Genomic DNA, 18136 nt, shown 5'->3' on the forward strand with positions numbered 1-18136 from the left:
GTTGTATAGTTTAGGGACTGCAGAACATCTTACAGTAAGCAGATCTCTTTTCTGCTTGCAGGAGAAACCAAATCCTTTAGTGTCTGATGGGGCTATGTTCACTATTTACAATCAGTGAGAGTGTTACTTTTACTTCTGCTAATATATCATTTGGCTCCTCCATATTGTTCTTTTTGTCCAGTTTGGACCTGTCATCCAAGAACAGAAACATCTTTGAATTCTATATAATGCCCTTTCTTCAGCTCAGCTGAAGTATGTTATTTTGGTTTTCACAGTGTAATAATCCAATGACCAAAGAGCCCAAGCTAGAAGCAGCTGTTCGAATTGTCCCAGAGTGGCAAGTCTATGACCAAGAGATCAAACAGCTACAGATCCGCTTTCAGAAGGAGAAAGAAACAGGAGCACTGTATAAGGAGAAGGTGACAAAAGAGCCACGCCGAGAAGGTGAGGACAAATGTTGGCTTTTGGTAAATACACCTTTGTGGTTCTGATTTCTGTTTGTTGCAATACAAAAGTGACCTTTTGTAAACTATTAATAAGCTGGGCTCTGGATTTTAACATTTTTTCAGCTCAAAACTAGTTTTAAAATAATTACAGACCATGGATTTTGAGTAATTCACTTAAACATCCTGAAGACTATATCATAGTATTAAATATCACACTGAAAGGTTGGAGATTCACCATAAAAAAAAATTAATTCAAATTCATAAGTAAAACCTCAAGAATGTCCATAGATAAATGGGCAACGAATGAAGACATACTGTTCAAATAAGAGGAGAACACCAATAATAAATGAATTTGAGGAAACAGATAAAAGGAATCTATCATTAATGTATACTACATAGAAAAAGTACACATACTGATAATGCCCTTTGTTGGGGAATTGGCGATGAAACTGTTCTGGGTCTACCTTCCTTTGTATATTAGAACAATCCTTGTTAGAAAGCAGTAAATCTGTCATCAGGAGCCATTAAAATGTTTATACTTTTAATAATTCCTCTCAAGAATTTACCTTAAATAATTAAACAAGAAAAAAGTTATATATGGAGAAATTTATTTTACTAATATATATAAATCAAAAGTATTAAAAACAGTTTAAATGTCCAAAAATAGAGAATGATAAGTGAGCTACACTGCTACACAGGAAAATATTTATATGTTATTAAGTGAAAAAAGAAGAATCCTAACTAAAAGTGTGCATTTTACTGGAAGTAAATACTGTACTTTGAAAACAGTTTACATTGGGTAGGGATATAGAACTAGTTTCAGTGTTTATAAAAATAAAAATGTTTTTTTAATTTTTATTTTTTTACTTTCAAAATATAATACAAACACACCAAACCAACGTTCCTAAAAATTTAAAAAGAGAGATAATTGGAGGTGTGGGCACAAATAATAGGTTATAGTACTAGTACTAGAAAATGCCCAGTCTGTAAATATGGAACTCGAAGACAGTCCATTTTTTTCAATTAGTCTCTTTTTCCATAGGACCTCAGAAACGTGAAGAATTATGATCTTCAGAGAAGGATAGGAAATTACACCATTTGAAAAACACTTTTTATATTAAATGCTAGTTTTTTCTGATCTGTCTATACAACTGCTGGTGAACAGGCTGGGCAGGTATGCGTGCCTTCTGATTCTGAACATTTACTTTTGACTCCTGCACACTGGCAAGCTCTGGATCTTTGAAGTTAAGACTCTTTTGGATTCTTACCTCAGAGAAATATCGGTGGTTGATTTTTTGGGAACTCTGTAAAGAGCAGTCTTCTAACCAAAAAGGAAAATGGCAAAAGCAAGAGGAGGAAAACGCGTCCTGTGTGCCCCCACCCAAGAGCGCATGGGTGTCACACTGCTGCAGCAGCCGACCAGCCGGAACCACATGTTCTTCCTCACCTCAGTTGACTGGCAAAAGAGCTTAGTCTGCATCCTGCACTGTGGTTCAGGTGCCACCCTGAGTTAGGCTGGCAGGAGCTTTGTCCAATGTCCACACACCTTGAGGTTTATGCCAGTGTACTCCTGTGTCCTTCCTGCATTCTTTTCCCCAGCGTAAGTTCATTGTTGAATTGAGAACCAGCTAGCAATTATGTGTCTTCGGGGTTGGCTTGGGGCAAATTAATTTGGGGACAGGATAGGGGTGGGTTGGGGTGAGGACGGGGATAACATCAGGGGTAAGAGGGCTCTGGAGTGTTGGAGGAGGTGAGGAAGACCAGAAATTGGCCATTCTCTTTTATAAACCATCAGTACCATTGTGACTAATTTGAAATGAAAACATTATTCTCATTCTCCACCCAACCTCAGTGAACTTTTTAGGTAATTATTTTGTAAACAGTTTTGTATTTGTGAAAGCATTCACTTTTTCTTTCCACTTTCTAAAGAAATGTCATGATTGATTTCCTTACTGGATACAGCCATAGTAAGCCCTCTAGTGACCCATCGTGGAGGCTCAGGGCTCCCTCAGGAAGGTTACCTTCTCGAAATTTCCCTTTCCTTTGTAGGATTTTCTCTCTCTCAGACCCAGGGGAATTTGGCTTTGACTTTTCTCTACAAAAGATTCTCAGGTCTGAGACCAGGAGGGGTTTTGACTGTGTAATTCATGGTGTTTTTTTGGGGGGGGTGGGGCGTGGGGTTGGTTTTTGTTTTTGTTAAATACACTGTTCCATATTCCTTTTAGTTTAGTGCTTTGGGTTGGGTTGTCTTTGGTTTGCAGTTGCCAGCGCTCTACCTTTTCTGACTCTACATAGTTGCATCTTGAAGCCACATAAGCCCTTTAGTCATTGCTTTTTGTGGCTTTACTTCAGCAGCTCAGTACGGCCTTCTGGAGCAGCCTAGTGAATGGACAGTGCTGGTAGGCTCCCATGAGGAGTCCTGGTGTGTTGTGGGCCTGTGTGGTTATGAGGCTCCAGGTCTTTCCCTCATCGTTCCCAGCTGCAGGGACAGCAAGAGCACACCCATGGATGGCGCCTCCTTCCAAAGCAAACAATTTGTGTCTCATATTTGACTGCTTTTAAAAAATGTGAGGAGGGATGCAGATGGACAGCTAAGTCCTCTTCTAAGCCAGGTAGCACAATAATTTACAATCTTTTTAAAAAATGAAAGTCTGTGACAAGTATCAAGTAATTTATTTTTTCCATATTCACATACAAAAGTTAACTTAGTCTCTCAAGCTGTCTGAAGAAGCTTTTGAGTTTGCTTCTTTGATTGCATTAAAAATTGGGGAGGGAGGAGCTCAAAAGATTTTTAAATAAATCGATCCAAGAGAGAAATATCCCTCAGAATTATTGCTGTTAACAGAGGCATGAGTTCCTGCTACCCTGCCCCTCACTGGGTCAGAGCAGCTGAAGGGATAGAACCAATAAGTAAAAAACATTTGTTCAGCTTCATCTTAGATTTAATTAAGCCTTTAGAGGGGCTTCTGCTGCTGCCACCTTCTGTGTACAATCATAGACTTGTGCATTTCCCCAGTGCATTTTCTGGGAGATTGCATAAGAAATTACTAAAGTCACTGGGATGTGATTTTTAAATGCTGAGTCCCTTGGAACATGAACCAAATCACCTTTCTCCCATTTCTTTCTCTCCATCTCTTATGTATATTCCATTTAAGGAAGGTATAGTGTGAAATCTGTTCTCCATGTAGTATGTGTGTGTGTGTCCTCATTGCCCCTTATCCATCACCACCCTAAACATAAGTCTTATTACTAGGTGAATCTAAATATGCAAGACCCAGCTTGCTTCTGAAATGGCCTAGGGCCCTCCTCCTGCCAGTGATTCTTGGTTCATGTGACATAAGCATCTTTCAAAATGAACCTCTAATGCCCTAGGAAATGATGTTACCACTGAAATTTGGTCTTGGTCAGCTTTGTCTGTTGTCTCTACTGTATGAAAGCAAATTGTCACTGGAAAGATAGGAGAGATTTTTTTCCCCAAGAAGCAAGAATTGATTGTATTGAAACAATCAAGCTTCTGAAAAATGTTCACAGTGTATTGTTTTTAACCACCATTTGTATGTAATAGATTTTTTTCTCTCATCATGCCGTAATGGAAAATTTTCTTTCTGAATCAGTGCCAGAGTGATATGAAATAATGTGACGTTAGAATGACATGGAACAGTGTGACTTTTTGTTCTATGAACAGTGGTATTTGATTGAGATCAAAACCTGTGTACACAGCCTGCAGCTAGAGCTGTGGGGACATATGCCTATGTTTTGTTTTAAAACTGTACTCAATACTACCACACTGAGAATGATGGCATGTTCTTTTTCCATAAGATTGATAAAGTGTTGAATCTGTCAAAATGTGGCATTTCAAGTTGAAACAAACGTGCTTGCCTACCTGCTAAGTGTGCATGCATCATGGTAAGCCCACATACTATGTGAACTAAGCTCTTGGGAGAGCAAAGATTTTACATATACTAAAAAGTTTCCAAGAATGGAGCTTATTTTACTCTGCTGTCCTTTAAGTCCTCATGTTCTGAGCCTTGTTAAAGCTCTGCCTGAATGAACAACTTTTATCTGGATGCAGGGGCTGAGTCTCTGGATGAAGGGCTGAAAGCTAGGGAAGGCAGTGCAGTTTTTGAAAGAGACTGGCCCTGGCGATAGGGAGGAAGGAAATCCAGTTTCCTGTAGAGGGAATTCTACTTTACTGACACCATGATTTGGGACAGGTTAGACACTACCCTCATAGCAATGAGTATAAAATGATTCCTCTTCCCCAGTGTGTCCCCTGTAAGTTAAATTTGGGTACTTGAAAGCAGTCCTTTTCTAAAATTGTCATGGATGATTTAAAAAAATAATTCAACTCAAGGGTTACACAGGAATACCTAGTGCATTTTTCCTGAAAAAAATGTTAGGACTGTCGTATCAAATTTTATGACAGTGTAAATGTTTTGGTAAAGCCACCTAATGGAAACTTTCTCTTGGTAATACAAATGGAAGGTGCATTGTCTGCAAAGTTATTTAAGTGTATATTACATTGTCATGCAATTTTAATAATTAGTTTTCTTAAATATTTGATTTTATGGGAATGTTTTTGTGGGATGATTAGAGTTCATCCACTTAAATATAGCTGTTGTCTATTTTAATGGTATAATATTTTTTATTTAAATTCATGTTTTTCCTGCCTTGATTTAGTGAGGAAAGCTCTTAATCGGGATTTTGGTAATTACGTGATTGAATTCAAGCAAATTAGACTCATTAACTCAGGTTGTCATTGATATTTCAAAGTATCTGGAAGATACCAATTTCTTTTTCATTATTTGGTCTTTGATCTCTCGATCTAGTACAGAAAGGACACTTCTGGGCGATAGTGAGTCAGTGCACTGAGTAGAGGATCTCTCCCCATTTGGGTAGGTTGACAGTTTATAAACACAAACCACAAAATCAGCTTTAAGCAGCTGCATGCTTTCCAGAAGTAGTCCATAAAGTTTAAACTTCATGGTAATGATTTTGCAAGCAGGAGGCCATCTCCTGAGTCTTTCTCAATTACCTAGCAACACAGAAGCCAAATGTGGAAGGTATAAGTAGGATACAGGTTAGGATATGAGCTAAGGCCTTCATTCTATCTGTAATTTATACATTGACTTAGTTGTCACGATCTAGATTTCCAGAAAAATGGGCATAATTCCTCTTCAAAACGAAAGTATTAGAATACATTAACCTAAAGTCAGCAGTTTGAGAAAAAGTTGATCAAGTAACCATGTTTTCCAATTAGTTATCCTTGGTAATAACAAGTTAAACATGGAAAAATGAAGAAAAATGTTAGAATTTTAAAGAAACTGTGTAAAAAAAAAAACCTCCTTTATAAAAAAAACTATTTTACTGTAATTCTGTTCCATTAAATGCAAGATAGGTCCAGGTGCTGCCCTTGCTTGAGAATTGGGTCTCCAAATGTTTGCAGAGCCCTCTGCACCAAAAATGAACTGAGAATGAATTTCCTGGTACTGTAATGAAAATAAGGTCTGCTCAACACAATAAACTTCTCCTCTTCTTTAAAACTGCCTGGTCAGTCATTCAGCATATATGTTTAGGAAGGGTAGATTGTTAGAACTCAAAGTTTCACCCCTTCATCTGACAGAGATGCAGGCCCAGACAGGAAGGAGAGCTTTTCCTGAACGTCTTATCTGGTGATGGAGCTGGGTCCAGTTGCAGCCAGTTCTCTGGAGTCTCATGATGGCACCCATGCCTCTCTTAAATCCCCAGCCTTCGAAAACTGCCCCAGGCAGGATCTGGCAGACAAGCTGCACCAGCAACGTTAATAATAACAGGAAGGATAGCATGAATTTTGTTCATTTTGCAGAATCTCTGAGCTCCTACTCTGGGACCAGATTTGGAGTTGGTAATGTGGTTCATGCTATTCTGATTCTCATTGGACACTGCAAGCTAGTGTGATTAGTGCTGAGGTGGAGGTTTAAAAAGGGGACTTGTGGCTGTGAGAACACAACAGAGGGCACCTAAAGTGTAGTCAGAGTGGAATGTGATGGTCAGGAAAAGCTTCTACAAGGAGGTGATGCTTAAATTGAAGCCTGAGAAATAAGTAGGAATTATTCATATAGGGTGAGGGAGGTTAGGATAGAGGGAGGAACAAAATCTAGTGTATCTCATTTAGGGAGTTGCAAGTGAGCTTGTGTAGCCAGAGTCATAGGCAGGAGAGAAGCCCCAAAGAGGGGTTCTGAGTTTGATTGCAGGGCCACAAGAAAGCCCCTGAGGGATTTTAAACTGGGTACAAACATGAAATTGTCTTTTTCTTGTAATAAACTTTTTATTGACTTAACAACACATGTAAACACAATTACATAAACATGTACCTTGATAGGTTTTCCAAGTGAACACAGTTGTGTAACCAGTTGAAGAAATGAAAGGAAGTTGGATTTTATTTTATCTTAAATAACATCTATACAACTGATTACAGCCTGGCGTCCAGTAACGGCAAGAGCACCTTGTATTAAACTAACCCTGTTATCAATAATTATATACATTTTTTGAAATGCACTGGAAAGTGACTAGAGATTGGCAAAAACTGGAGGAGGCTCAAGCACTGAAGAGAACACATTGGATAAGATTGCATTTAGATGACTATTCCTCATGTGGCCCACAGAGAATAAAAAAGTGGCACTATTAACTGGGATGAGGAGCTGAATCAGAGTTTGGGGCTGTCTGAGAAACTGGAAATTAGAAAGGGGAAATCCCAGAAAGGAGGAAGCCACAGAGCCTTGAATTTGCCTTATATATTCCCCTGAAATCCTAGACAGATTCCTTAAATTATGTATGAACAAGGCAGGATTCCAAGAGGTTCAACAGAAAGTAACAGTTGAAAGGCTGGATAAACCTCAGTAGGGATTTCAGCAGGTGTCTGTTACTAAGGGAGGAAAGTTTGGAATGTATGTCTTACGAAATTAGAGAAGCTTGGTAAATATTTTGGGCTTTCCATGGAAAACCTAAAGGGCCATACAACCTTAGGATTAGAACCACATCTCAAAACTCAGGTCTAGGCCTTAGGACTAAGGACAAAACTAAAATAGACCCACTGTAATAAAGCCTAATCAAGCCTTTAAAGAATCAAGGCAATCCACTAGTAACTTAATTGCCTACTAAAACAAAACCCAACAGTTTTCATGGGGAAAAAAAAATAACTGAATCCAGAGTCTCTATAATGTGTCATTGAGAATGTCTAGCATACAATCACAAATCAGGAGACAGAATCAAAAACAGGAATATATGATATAACCAAGAAAAAAAGAAAAAGACCCACAGACAACCAAGATGTTAAAACTATTGAATAAGAATTTTAAGATTATAAATATGTTAAAGAATCTATAGGTAAAGATATATGCAAAGGATGAAGATGTAGAGAATTTTAGCAGAGATGAAATTTTTGAAAACTAATTTCATGAGAGGGCTTAAAAGATTAAACACTGCAGAAGAAAGGATCAGTAAACTCGAAGATAGGTTAAAAGAAATTCAAATTGAAGAGCAAAGCGGGGGAAAAAAAGATTGAAAAATAAATGAACAGAGATGAAATAACCTGTGACGCAGTCTCAAGCCATATAACAAATATGTTAAATGGAGTCCTAGAAGAAGAGGAGAAAATATTTAGAGAAGTAGTGGCCCCAAATTTTCAAAGTATGATGAAAAGTATCAACTCATGGGTCCAAGAAACCCAGCGACTCCCCGTAACATAGTTTCTTTAAAATGCCATCTTCACCCAGCTTTGAGGCCCTGACTTAAGCGCACTGAGTTATATTGAGCAGCTGATGAAATCTACACCCTCAACCACCTCACTTATTGGATTCTTATGCTCTGGGCTACTACGTACCCACCCTAATTGCCCAATGCCAGATACCAGACAACCAGGGACAGCTCCTATGCCCCAGAGCTCACTGGAACTACTCAGTGAGCCAGTCTTAAGTCTCCTTACCATGCCTCACCCATTTTGCCCACAATTCCTACCTCACCTACTTTTTCATGACCAACCCTAGTGCTTCTGAGTGGGCCTGCATGGCGTGAACTGTGGATACAACAAAACTGTAAAACTCTCCTGGTTTCTCTCTCTTGATCTGTATCTGGCCTCACTAAATGCCACCTCACCCCTGAAAAGCAGGATAAATATAAATAAGGCCACACATTGTCTCAATCTAGTCCAGTGCTAACTTTTCATTAGGAAAGTAAGAGAACAGATGAAGCAGAATAACATTTTTTAAAGTGCTGAAAGAAGGAAAAGCTGTCAACATTCTTTATGTAGGGGACATATTCTTCAAAAATGAAAATGAAATAATTTCAGAGTAACTGAATGCTGAGAGAATTCATTGTAAGTAGACCTGGACTATTAAAAATCATAGTTCTTCAGGCTACAAGGGAAATATTGCCAGATAGAAATTCAAATCTACAGAAAGGAATGAAGAGCACTGGAAATAGTAAATATGTGGGTAAATATACTTTTTCTTTAAGAAGCTATTGATTGTTTAAAACAAAAATGACACCTACACATATATTTTGGGGTTTATAACATAGAAGTAAAATATATAACAATTGCACTAGGGATGGGAGTTATGAAGTTCTTACATTAAATGTGAATTGGTATGATAGTAATGCAAGATAAACTGTGATAAGCTTAGAAAACATATTGTTTTCCCTAGAGCAACCACTTAAAAAAAGTTACAGACCAAAAAAAAAAAAAAAAAAAGAGAGAGATAGTAATGGAATGCTTAATTTTTTTAATTTAAAAAAAAAACCATAAACTCCATTAATCCAATGGGAATAGGAAAGAAAGACTAAAGGAACAAGTACAGAGAGATAAATAGTAAACCAACGAATGGACTTTAAACTGAAAAAAATCAATATTTGCATTATATATTAATGGTCTTAAACACTCATTAAAAGGCTGAGATTTTCAAATTGTATTTTAAAAAGCAATTTATGAGATATGCACACTAAATAGAAATACGTAGGTTGAAATTCAGAAATATGCCACACAAACACTAATAAAACTGGTATGGCTATGTTAATATCAGAAAGAGTGAACTTCAGTATGCGTGTTACCAGAGGAAAAAGGACATCCTATAATGAAAAAGTCAATAAATCAAGAAGACATTAACAATCCTAAATACGTTTGCACTTAATGATATTACTTAAAAATGCATCAAGCAGGAGTGAAAACATGCAAAATGGCAGACTATAAAGGTCAAGGACCTGGGGTCATTCACTCCATTGAGTCAACCACTAAGCTGGAAAGAACAATTGTAATTAATAATTTTGGAACTTCTGGAACATGTCTGGACACTTATAAAGGTAGCTGTTTCTGATCTGTGAGGGACATGCACAGACCAAGAACCACACCCCATTCCTCATTACTGCCCCAGTTATGGGTACAGCAGCCTATGTTCTTGGAGCAACTAGCTGGTGCCAGGGTGGGCAGTGGTGACCTTGTCCTCAAAATACTTGGATCTGTGCATTCGTGCTGGTCTAGTGATGCCTGAGGAACTGGCACAGATACTTGCCTTGGTTTTGACCCTCAGTAGCAGTGGCTTACTCTGGTGTCATCTATCAGAAGATATAAAAGGCAAATATATAAAACAATAATTAGAAATTTATGTTAATGAGCACAAAATATGTACAGATATTATTTGTGACAAAATAATAAGAAGGACAGAGGTGTATACTAAAGTCACTATCATTCAGACTAGGTTATTATATAAGTTTAAGATGTTAATTGTAATTCTTAAGGTAACCACTGAGAAAATAATTTGAAAATATCCCCCCAAACTGAAAACATTTATCTGCAAGGATATATGCACCCTGCTGTTCATAGCAGCATTATTCATGGTGGTCAGGACATGGAAGAAACCAAAGTGTCCTGCGATAGATGATTGGGTAACGAAGATGTGATACATGAGAAAAGATGAAGTACTGCCGTTTGTAACAACATGGATGGATCTTCAGATAATTATGCTAAGCAAAATAAGTCAGAAAAAGTTGAAAACCATATGATTTCACTCATATGTGGGATATAAAACTGAAAGCAACAAAACAAATGACAAACAGACTCATGGATACGAACAAAACAAATAACAAACAGACTCATGGATACTTACCAGAGAGAAGTGGGGGAGATAGGGGTAAAAGGGATCAAATATTTGGTGATGGAAGGAAATTTAACTTTGGGTGGTGAACACACAATGCAATACACACACACATACATTATATATGACATACTGTTCAGTTGTACACTTGAAACTTACTTGGTTTTAATCAATGTCACCCCAATAATTTTTAATTGAAAAAAATTCAGAAAAGAAAAAAAAAGAATTAAACCAACACACTTCAAAAATTTAAATAATTCAGTAATGGAGGAATTGAACAAATTGTATGGCATAAACCAAATAGCTAAATGACAGAAATAAATCATTTTTTAGGAATATTTACATGTAAATGGGTTAAACCCTCCTGTTAAAATTCAGAGATTGGCAAATTGAAGGCGGGGGGGAAACCATCTATATGTTGTTAATAAGAAACTCGCTTCAGATAAAGACACAAAGATTGAAACTAAAGGGATAGAAATAATAACCACACAAATAATAACCAAAAGGGAGCTACAGTGACTATATTATTGTTTGATAAAACAGACTTAAATTCAAAAAAGTTTGAGACGAAAGACATTATATATTGACAAAAGGTTCAATCCAGCAAGAAGATATAACAATGATACACTTGTACATACAGAACAAGAGGTCCTCAAAATATATGAAGCAAAAGTAGAATTGAAGAAAGACATACAGTTCTGCAATAATAGTTAGACACTTTAATACCCATTTTCAAAAATTGATAGATCAGCCAGAAGATTAATGAGTGCAGAGGACTTGAACCACATTGTAAATTAATTAGACCTAACAGACATAAACAGGACACTTCACACTTCACAAAATATTCTTCTCAAATGCGCATGGAATACTCTCCAGGACATATGATAGGTTAAGTCTACAAAGACAATTCTTAGTGAAATTCAAAAGACTGAAATGCATAGTATCACAATAATGAATTTCACCAAAATTAAACAACACTCTTAACCAACGGGTCCAAGAAAAAAATCACAAGGGTAATTTTAAAAAATTTTTGAGATGGATAAAAATGAAAAACAGCATTTCAAAATTTATAAGATACAGAGCTAAGGAAAAATAGCAATAAATTTACATCAGAAGTAATCTCAAATTAATAATCTAATTAAATCTGATGGAACTAGAAAAAGAAGAGGAAAGTAAACCCAAACAAGCAGAGGAAAGGAAATAAAGATTAAAGCAGAGGCAAATGAGAGTTGAAAAACAATAGAGATAATCAGTGACACTGAAAGTTGGTTCTTTGAAAATATCAACAAAAATAACCAATCCTTAGATTGATGGGGGTGGGGAGAAGAGGGAGACAGAGACAGACAGACTCAATTAAAACCAGAAATAAAAGTGGGGACATTACTACTGATTTTACAGAAATATAGTGGATTATAAAAGAATGCTATGAAAAATTGCATGCCAACAAGTTGAACAACCACGATTAAAAGGACAAATTTCTTTAAACTCACAAATTACCAAAACCAACTCAAGAAGAAATAGAAAATAAGACTAGACCTATAACAAGTAAGGAGATTAAATCAGTAATAAAAAGTCTCCCAACAAAGAAAGCCCAGGACCAGAAGACTTCACTGGTAAATTCTATCAACGATGTAAGATAAACAAAAACTAATTCATCTCAAACTCTTCCACAAAAATGAAGGGGAAGAAACACTTCTTAACTCATCCTGTGAAGCTATCATTACCCTGACACCAAAGGGTAGCATTACCTTTTACACCAGATAAAGACACTACAAGAAAAATAGAGGCCAGTATCACTCATGAATATAGAAGCAAAAACCCTCAACAAAATGCAATCAAATGAAATTCCAGTATATTAAAAGGATAATTCACCATGAGCAAGTGATATTTATCCCCAGAGCAAGTATGGGTTAACATGAAAATTACTCATTATAATATACTACATTAATAGAATGAAGGAAAAAAACCACATGATCATCTTGACTGATGCAAAAAAAAAAAAAAAAATCCAACCACTTTTATGATAAAAAAAAACTCAACAAACTAGGAATAGAAGAGAATGTTCTTTATATGGTAAAAGCCACATATGAAAAACCCACAGTTAATATCATAATGGTGAGAGACTGAAAAGTTCCCCTAAGATCAGAAACAAGATGAGGATGCCCACTTTTGCCACTATTCAACATAGTACTGCAGTTCTAGCCAGAGCAATTAGTCAAGGAAAAAAAAAAAAGTTATCCAAATTGGAAACGAAAAGGAAGTTATCTCTTCACAGATGACTTGATATGTAGAGAATGCTAAAGAAGCTACAAAGTTGAATTTAGCAATGTTGTAAGATATAAAATTGACACAAAATCAGTTGTATTTCTATCCACCAGCAATAAACAATCCATAAAGTATTAAGATTAAGAATACAATTTACATAGCATCAAAAATGATAAAATTCTTAGGAATAAACTTGACCAAGGAGGAAAAGTATTGTACACTGAAAACTACAAAATATTGCTGAAAGAAATTTTAAAAGACCTAAATAAATGGAAAGACAAATTGCATTGATGTATTAGGAAATTTACTATTGACAGTACTTCCCAAATTTATCCACAGATTTAATGCAATTTTTACCTAAACTCCACTGACTTTTTTTTTTTTTGCAAAAATAGAAAAACATCCTAATATTAACATGGAATTTGAAGGGACTCTAAATAGCCAAAGCAATCTCGATAATGAAGAACAAAGTTGAAGGCCACACATGTCTCAATTTTAAAACTTACTGTGAAGTTATGATAATTAAAACAATGTGGCACTAGCATAAAGACAGAGACACAGATTGATGATATAGAATAGAGAGACTAGAAATAAAACAATACATGTATAGTTAACTGATTTTTGACAGGGTGTAAAAATAATTCAATGGGGGTAAAGGCAATGTTTTCAAAAATTGTAGCTGAGACAATTGCATAGCTACATGCAAAATGAAGTTGAATCGTACCAAGTAAATGATGATTTTTTAGTTATGATACCAAAGCACAGTAACAAAAGAAAAAATAAGTTGGATTTCATCAAAATTTTAAAAGCTTATGTACCAAAGTACACTATCAAGGGAATGAAAAGACAATCCACAGAACAGGATAATACTTCCACAACTCAAGGGCAAAAACAAAACAGAAAACAAGCAAACAAAAATCCACTTAAAAAATGGGCAAGAGAGGGGGACTTGCAGTCAAGATGGCAGAGTAGAAAAATGCCGTGCTTGCCTCCTCCCAGACCACATAAAGTTACAACTAAACTACTAAACTAAACTATTATTGAGAGCTGCCTGAAATCTAGCTCAACAGAAGTCCTACCCCTAAGGATACAAAGAAGCCACATGGAGACTGGTAGGAGGGACTGAGATGTGAAATTGGCTGGTCCTACACCCATGTGTGGCAGTTAAAAATTGCGAGGGATATCTTGACTGTAGAGGTCTCCCCTAAAAAGTGAGGGGTCCTAGCTTCACACCAGACTCCCCAGCCTGGGGTTTCAGTGCCAGGAAAAGAAGTCCCCATAACTTCTGGCTGTGAAAACCATTGGAGACTGTGGCTGAGTGAGACTGAGGGCTGCTAGAGTCCCAAGCATCCCTCTCAAAGGGCCTATGCATGGACTCACTCGCTGCCAGACTCACTCACTCTGAGCTCCAGTGCTGGGAAGTAGCTCAAAAGGCACAAGGGATATTTGGAGTGGAATGAATTGTCTGGCTTTGGAGTAAGGGCTGGAAGGGCAGCTTTCTCCTAGACAAAAGTGCTGGCAAAAGCATTGTTACTTCATTGAGCCTTCCCCTCAACAAAACTGCATGCACAGGAAGCCACCATATCTGAATCTCCATCAGCCGGGCTAACACTATTCATCCTCCCTGATGATTCCCTGAGACCCTGCCCCATTCAACTTGTAGGTCCACTCCAGCAACTTCCAGTGGCTTTTCCATCCAAATGGCCTGTCTTGGCTCATGCCATGGACTTTTCTAAAATCTCTCAAAAGTTTGTAACCTCAAAAAGCAGCATCTGGCCTTGACATGCCCTCTATCTCTTGCTAAGCAGCCCCAAGCACTAGTGGCAGCCAGCCTCAGTGTGAAACTTAGCTTCCACCAGGTACCTCCAAGCCCAGCTTAAGTGGCAACAATTTGCAGATCACTTTGTAGCTTATACCATGTGGCCCTGGGCAGGGCACAGGCAACAGCCGATCTTGGCCTGCACCAGTTTCTCCCAAGAGGCCCCAGAATCAACACACCTGGTGGCCATCTTCAGACTACACCAGAGCACCAAACAACCTCCACAAACAATATGCCAAAAAGGAAGACTTGGCAGGCACCAGAGCCCTGCTTAAGTGAATCTTGCTCCGTATCACCAGCCCCTGCACAACAGCACTTTCATTCTAGTCATGGCTACTCCTTATAGCCAGTCAGCCTAAAAGTCAATTCCTCGCATTGATGTGCCAACAACAACAGAGGCTTAACTACAGTATGAGAGCACACACAACCCATACAATGGACACACAGGGGTACCCAACTCAGGTCACCAGCGAGACCACTGCTAGGACCCACTGGATACCTACTACATAAGGCCACTCTACTAAGACTAGGAGACATAGCAGCTCTACCTAATACATAGAAACAAACACAGAGAGGCAGCCAAAATGAGGAGACAAAGATGTGCCAAATGAAAAAACAGAACAAAGCTCCAGAAGAAGAACTGAACAAAATGAAGATACAATGTACTAGATTCAGAGTTCAAAACACTGGGTATAAGGATGCTCAGTGGTCTCAGTGAGAACTTCAACAAAGAGATAGGAAACATAAAAATGGAGATAAAAAAAAAAAAAGAACCAGTCAAAAATGAAGAATACAATAACTGAAATGAAGACTACATTAGAGCCAACGAACTGTAGATTCAATAAAGCAGAAGATCAAATCAACGATTTGAGGAAGTAAATAGACATAGAAGCCCAGGAAGTACAGAGTCCCAAACAAGATGAACCTAAAGAGGCCCACACCAAGACACATTGTAATTAAAATGCTAAAGGTTAAGATAGAATCTTAAAAGCAGCAAGTGTAAAACAGTCACCTACAAAGGACCTCCCCTAAGACTGTCAGCTGATTTTTCAACAGAAACTTTGCAGGCCAGAAGGGATTGGCATGAAATATTCAAATCAATGAAAAGTAGTTACAACCAAAATTACTCTACCCAGTAAAGCTATCATTTGGACTCAAAGCACAGATAAAGAGCTTCCCAGACAAAAAAAAAAAAAAAAATAGTTAAAGGAGTTCATCAACCAACAAACCAATATTACAAGAAATTTTAAAGAACATCTATAAAAAAAAGAAAAAAGTGATCAAAAATGTGAATAATAAAATGAACAATTACTTTAAATGCAAATGGATTAAATGCTCCATTCAAAAAACAGGGTGGCTGAATGGATTAGAAGCCCCTTATATATGCTACCTACAAGAGACTCACTTCAGATCAAAAGACACACACACACTGAAAGTAAAGAAATGGAAAAAGATATTTCACGAAAATGGAAATGAAAAGAAACAGCTGGGATAGCAATACTTATACCAGATTAAAAAAGAAAAGACTTAAAGACAGGGCTACACAATATTCCTTTTTATGTATATACATTTTGTTTATCCATTCATATGTCAGTAGACTTTTGGGTTTTCTTTCTTGTGGCTATTATGAGTAGTGCTGCTATAAATATTAGTGTATAGGTATCTGATTGAGTCCCCACTTTCGATTATTTCAGGTAAATACGTCAGAGTGGAACTGATGCATCATATAATCAATCTATTTAAATTTTAAAGAAGCGGCCATGCTATTTTCAAGTTACATCATTTTACATTCCCACTGCAATGCACAAGGGCCTCAATTTCTCCACATCTTCACCAACATTTATTTTCCTTATTTTAAATAGCCATCCTAATGTTGATCAAGTAATATCCCACCAAGTTTTGTGTTTCTTTAATAATGAATGATGTTGAGTACCTTTTTATGTGCTTATTGGCCATTTGAATGTCTTCCTTGGAAAAATGCCTTAGCTTTTTTTTTTAAAAAAAATTATGGGTTATAAAAATTGAATAAAAAGTTTTTTATACATTTTAGATAAAAGGCTCTCATTAGATATGTGATTTGCAAATATTTTCTTCTATTCTGTAGGTTCTCCTTTCACTTTGACAGTGCCTTTTGAAGCAAAAATTTTTAATTTTGATATCAAATTTATATTTTTTCTTTAATTGTTCATACATTTTGTCATAGCTAAGAATACATTGCCAAATTCAAGGACGTGAAGATTTACTTCTATGCTTTTTTTAGGAGTTTTATAATTTTAGCTCTTACATTTAGGTCTTTTATCCATTTTGAGTTAATTTTTGTTTATGGTGGGAGGTAAGTGTTCAAGTTAATCATTTTCTTTTTTTAAAATTTATTTTAAAAAATTTATTTTAATTTCAAGTATACAGTACATTGGTTAGATATCTATATAGTTTGTAAAACAATCCCCCCAATTGCTCCCTCCTTCCCCTGTCCCTCCACCTAGCCCATGTATTCATGCTAACAGCATTCCCTATGCCATGCTCCCCATCCCCGTGACCATTCATTCATCAGCTACTAATTTGTACTTCTTTAACCCTTCAGCCCATTTTTCCAGTCCTCCAAACTCCCCTCCCCTCTGTCCTTCACCAAATTGTCTACTATATTTGTGAGTCTGTTTGTAATTAGTTTGTTCTTTTTATTCCTTAGATTCTGCATATAAGTGAAATCATATAGTGTTTATCTTTCTCAGTCTGACTTAAAAATACCTTCTAGGTCCATCAAAGCAATGTTTTTCCATCTTCCTTTTAGTCTGTGTCTTTTAATCTGAAGTGAGTCTCTTATAGGCCACTTGTAGGGGTCTTGTTTTCCTTTTCATCCATTCTTTTAGTTGGAGTACTTAATTCTTTTCCATTTGAGGTACTTATTGATAGGAATGTAGTTGTTACCATTCTTTATTCCTGTTTTTGATACATGTTTTTTCTTCTTAAAGAAGTCCCTCCACCATTTCCTGTAATACTGAATTGGTGGTGATAAATTCCCTCAGCTTATTTTTGTCTGGGAAGTTCTTTATCGGTCTTTTAACTCTAAATGAAAGCTTTGCTGGATAAAATATTCTTGGTTGTAGATGCTGGGTCTTCATCACATCGAATATTTTTTGCCAAGCCCTTCTGTCCTGCATAGTTTCTTTTGAGAAATCAGCTACCAGTATTTTGGGCGTTCCCTTATAAGTAACTATGTTTTTCTCTTGCTGCTTTTAATATTCTTTCTTTGTATTTAAACTTTGGCATTATAATTATGATGTGTCTTGGTTTGGGCTTCTTTGGATCCCTAATTTTTGGAATTCTCGGAGCTTCCTGGGGTTTTATGCCCATTTCCTTCACCAGGTTAGGGAAGTTTTCCATCATTATTTCTTCAGACAGCTGATCAACATCTTGATTTTCTTCAGTTACCCCAATAAGATGGATATTTGGCCCCTTACTAGTGTCCCATATGATCCTTAAAT

General features: G+C 36.8%; 1 protein-coding gene across 3 annotated transcripts in view; it reads left to right on the forward strand.

Annotated features, from left to right (window-relative positions):
- UGGT1 (UDP-glucose glycoprotein glucosyltransferase 1) overlaps positions 1-16556 on the forward strand; it is a 117809-nt gene extending 101253 nt beyond the window's left edge. Inside the window, exons 40-41 of one of the 3 annotated variants that reach the window (XM_025050896.1) lie at positions 276-444; positions 16349-16555. In XM_025050896.1, coding sequence (XP_024906664.1) covers positions 276-444; positions 16349-16404 — 225 coding nt within the window. In that variant the 3' untranslated portion in view covers positions 16405-16555. Of the gene's footprint in view, positions 1-275; positions 445-1488; positions 5990-16348 lie in introns of those variants that run through there. The other 2 variants (XM_006917733.3, XM_025050897.1) reach the window with 2 other exon arrangements.
- The last annotated feature ends 1580 nt before the right edge of the window (positions 16557-18136 follow it).

The sequence above is a fragment of the Pteropus alecto genome, unplaced genomic scaffold (genome assembly GCF_000325575.1).
Source record: "Pteropus alecto unplaced genomic scaffold, ASM32557v1 scaffold607, whole genome shotgun sequence".
Classification (NCBI taxonomy): domain Eukaryota; kingdom Metazoa; phylum Chordata; class Mammalia; order Chiroptera; family Pteropodidae; genus Pteropus; species Pteropus alecto.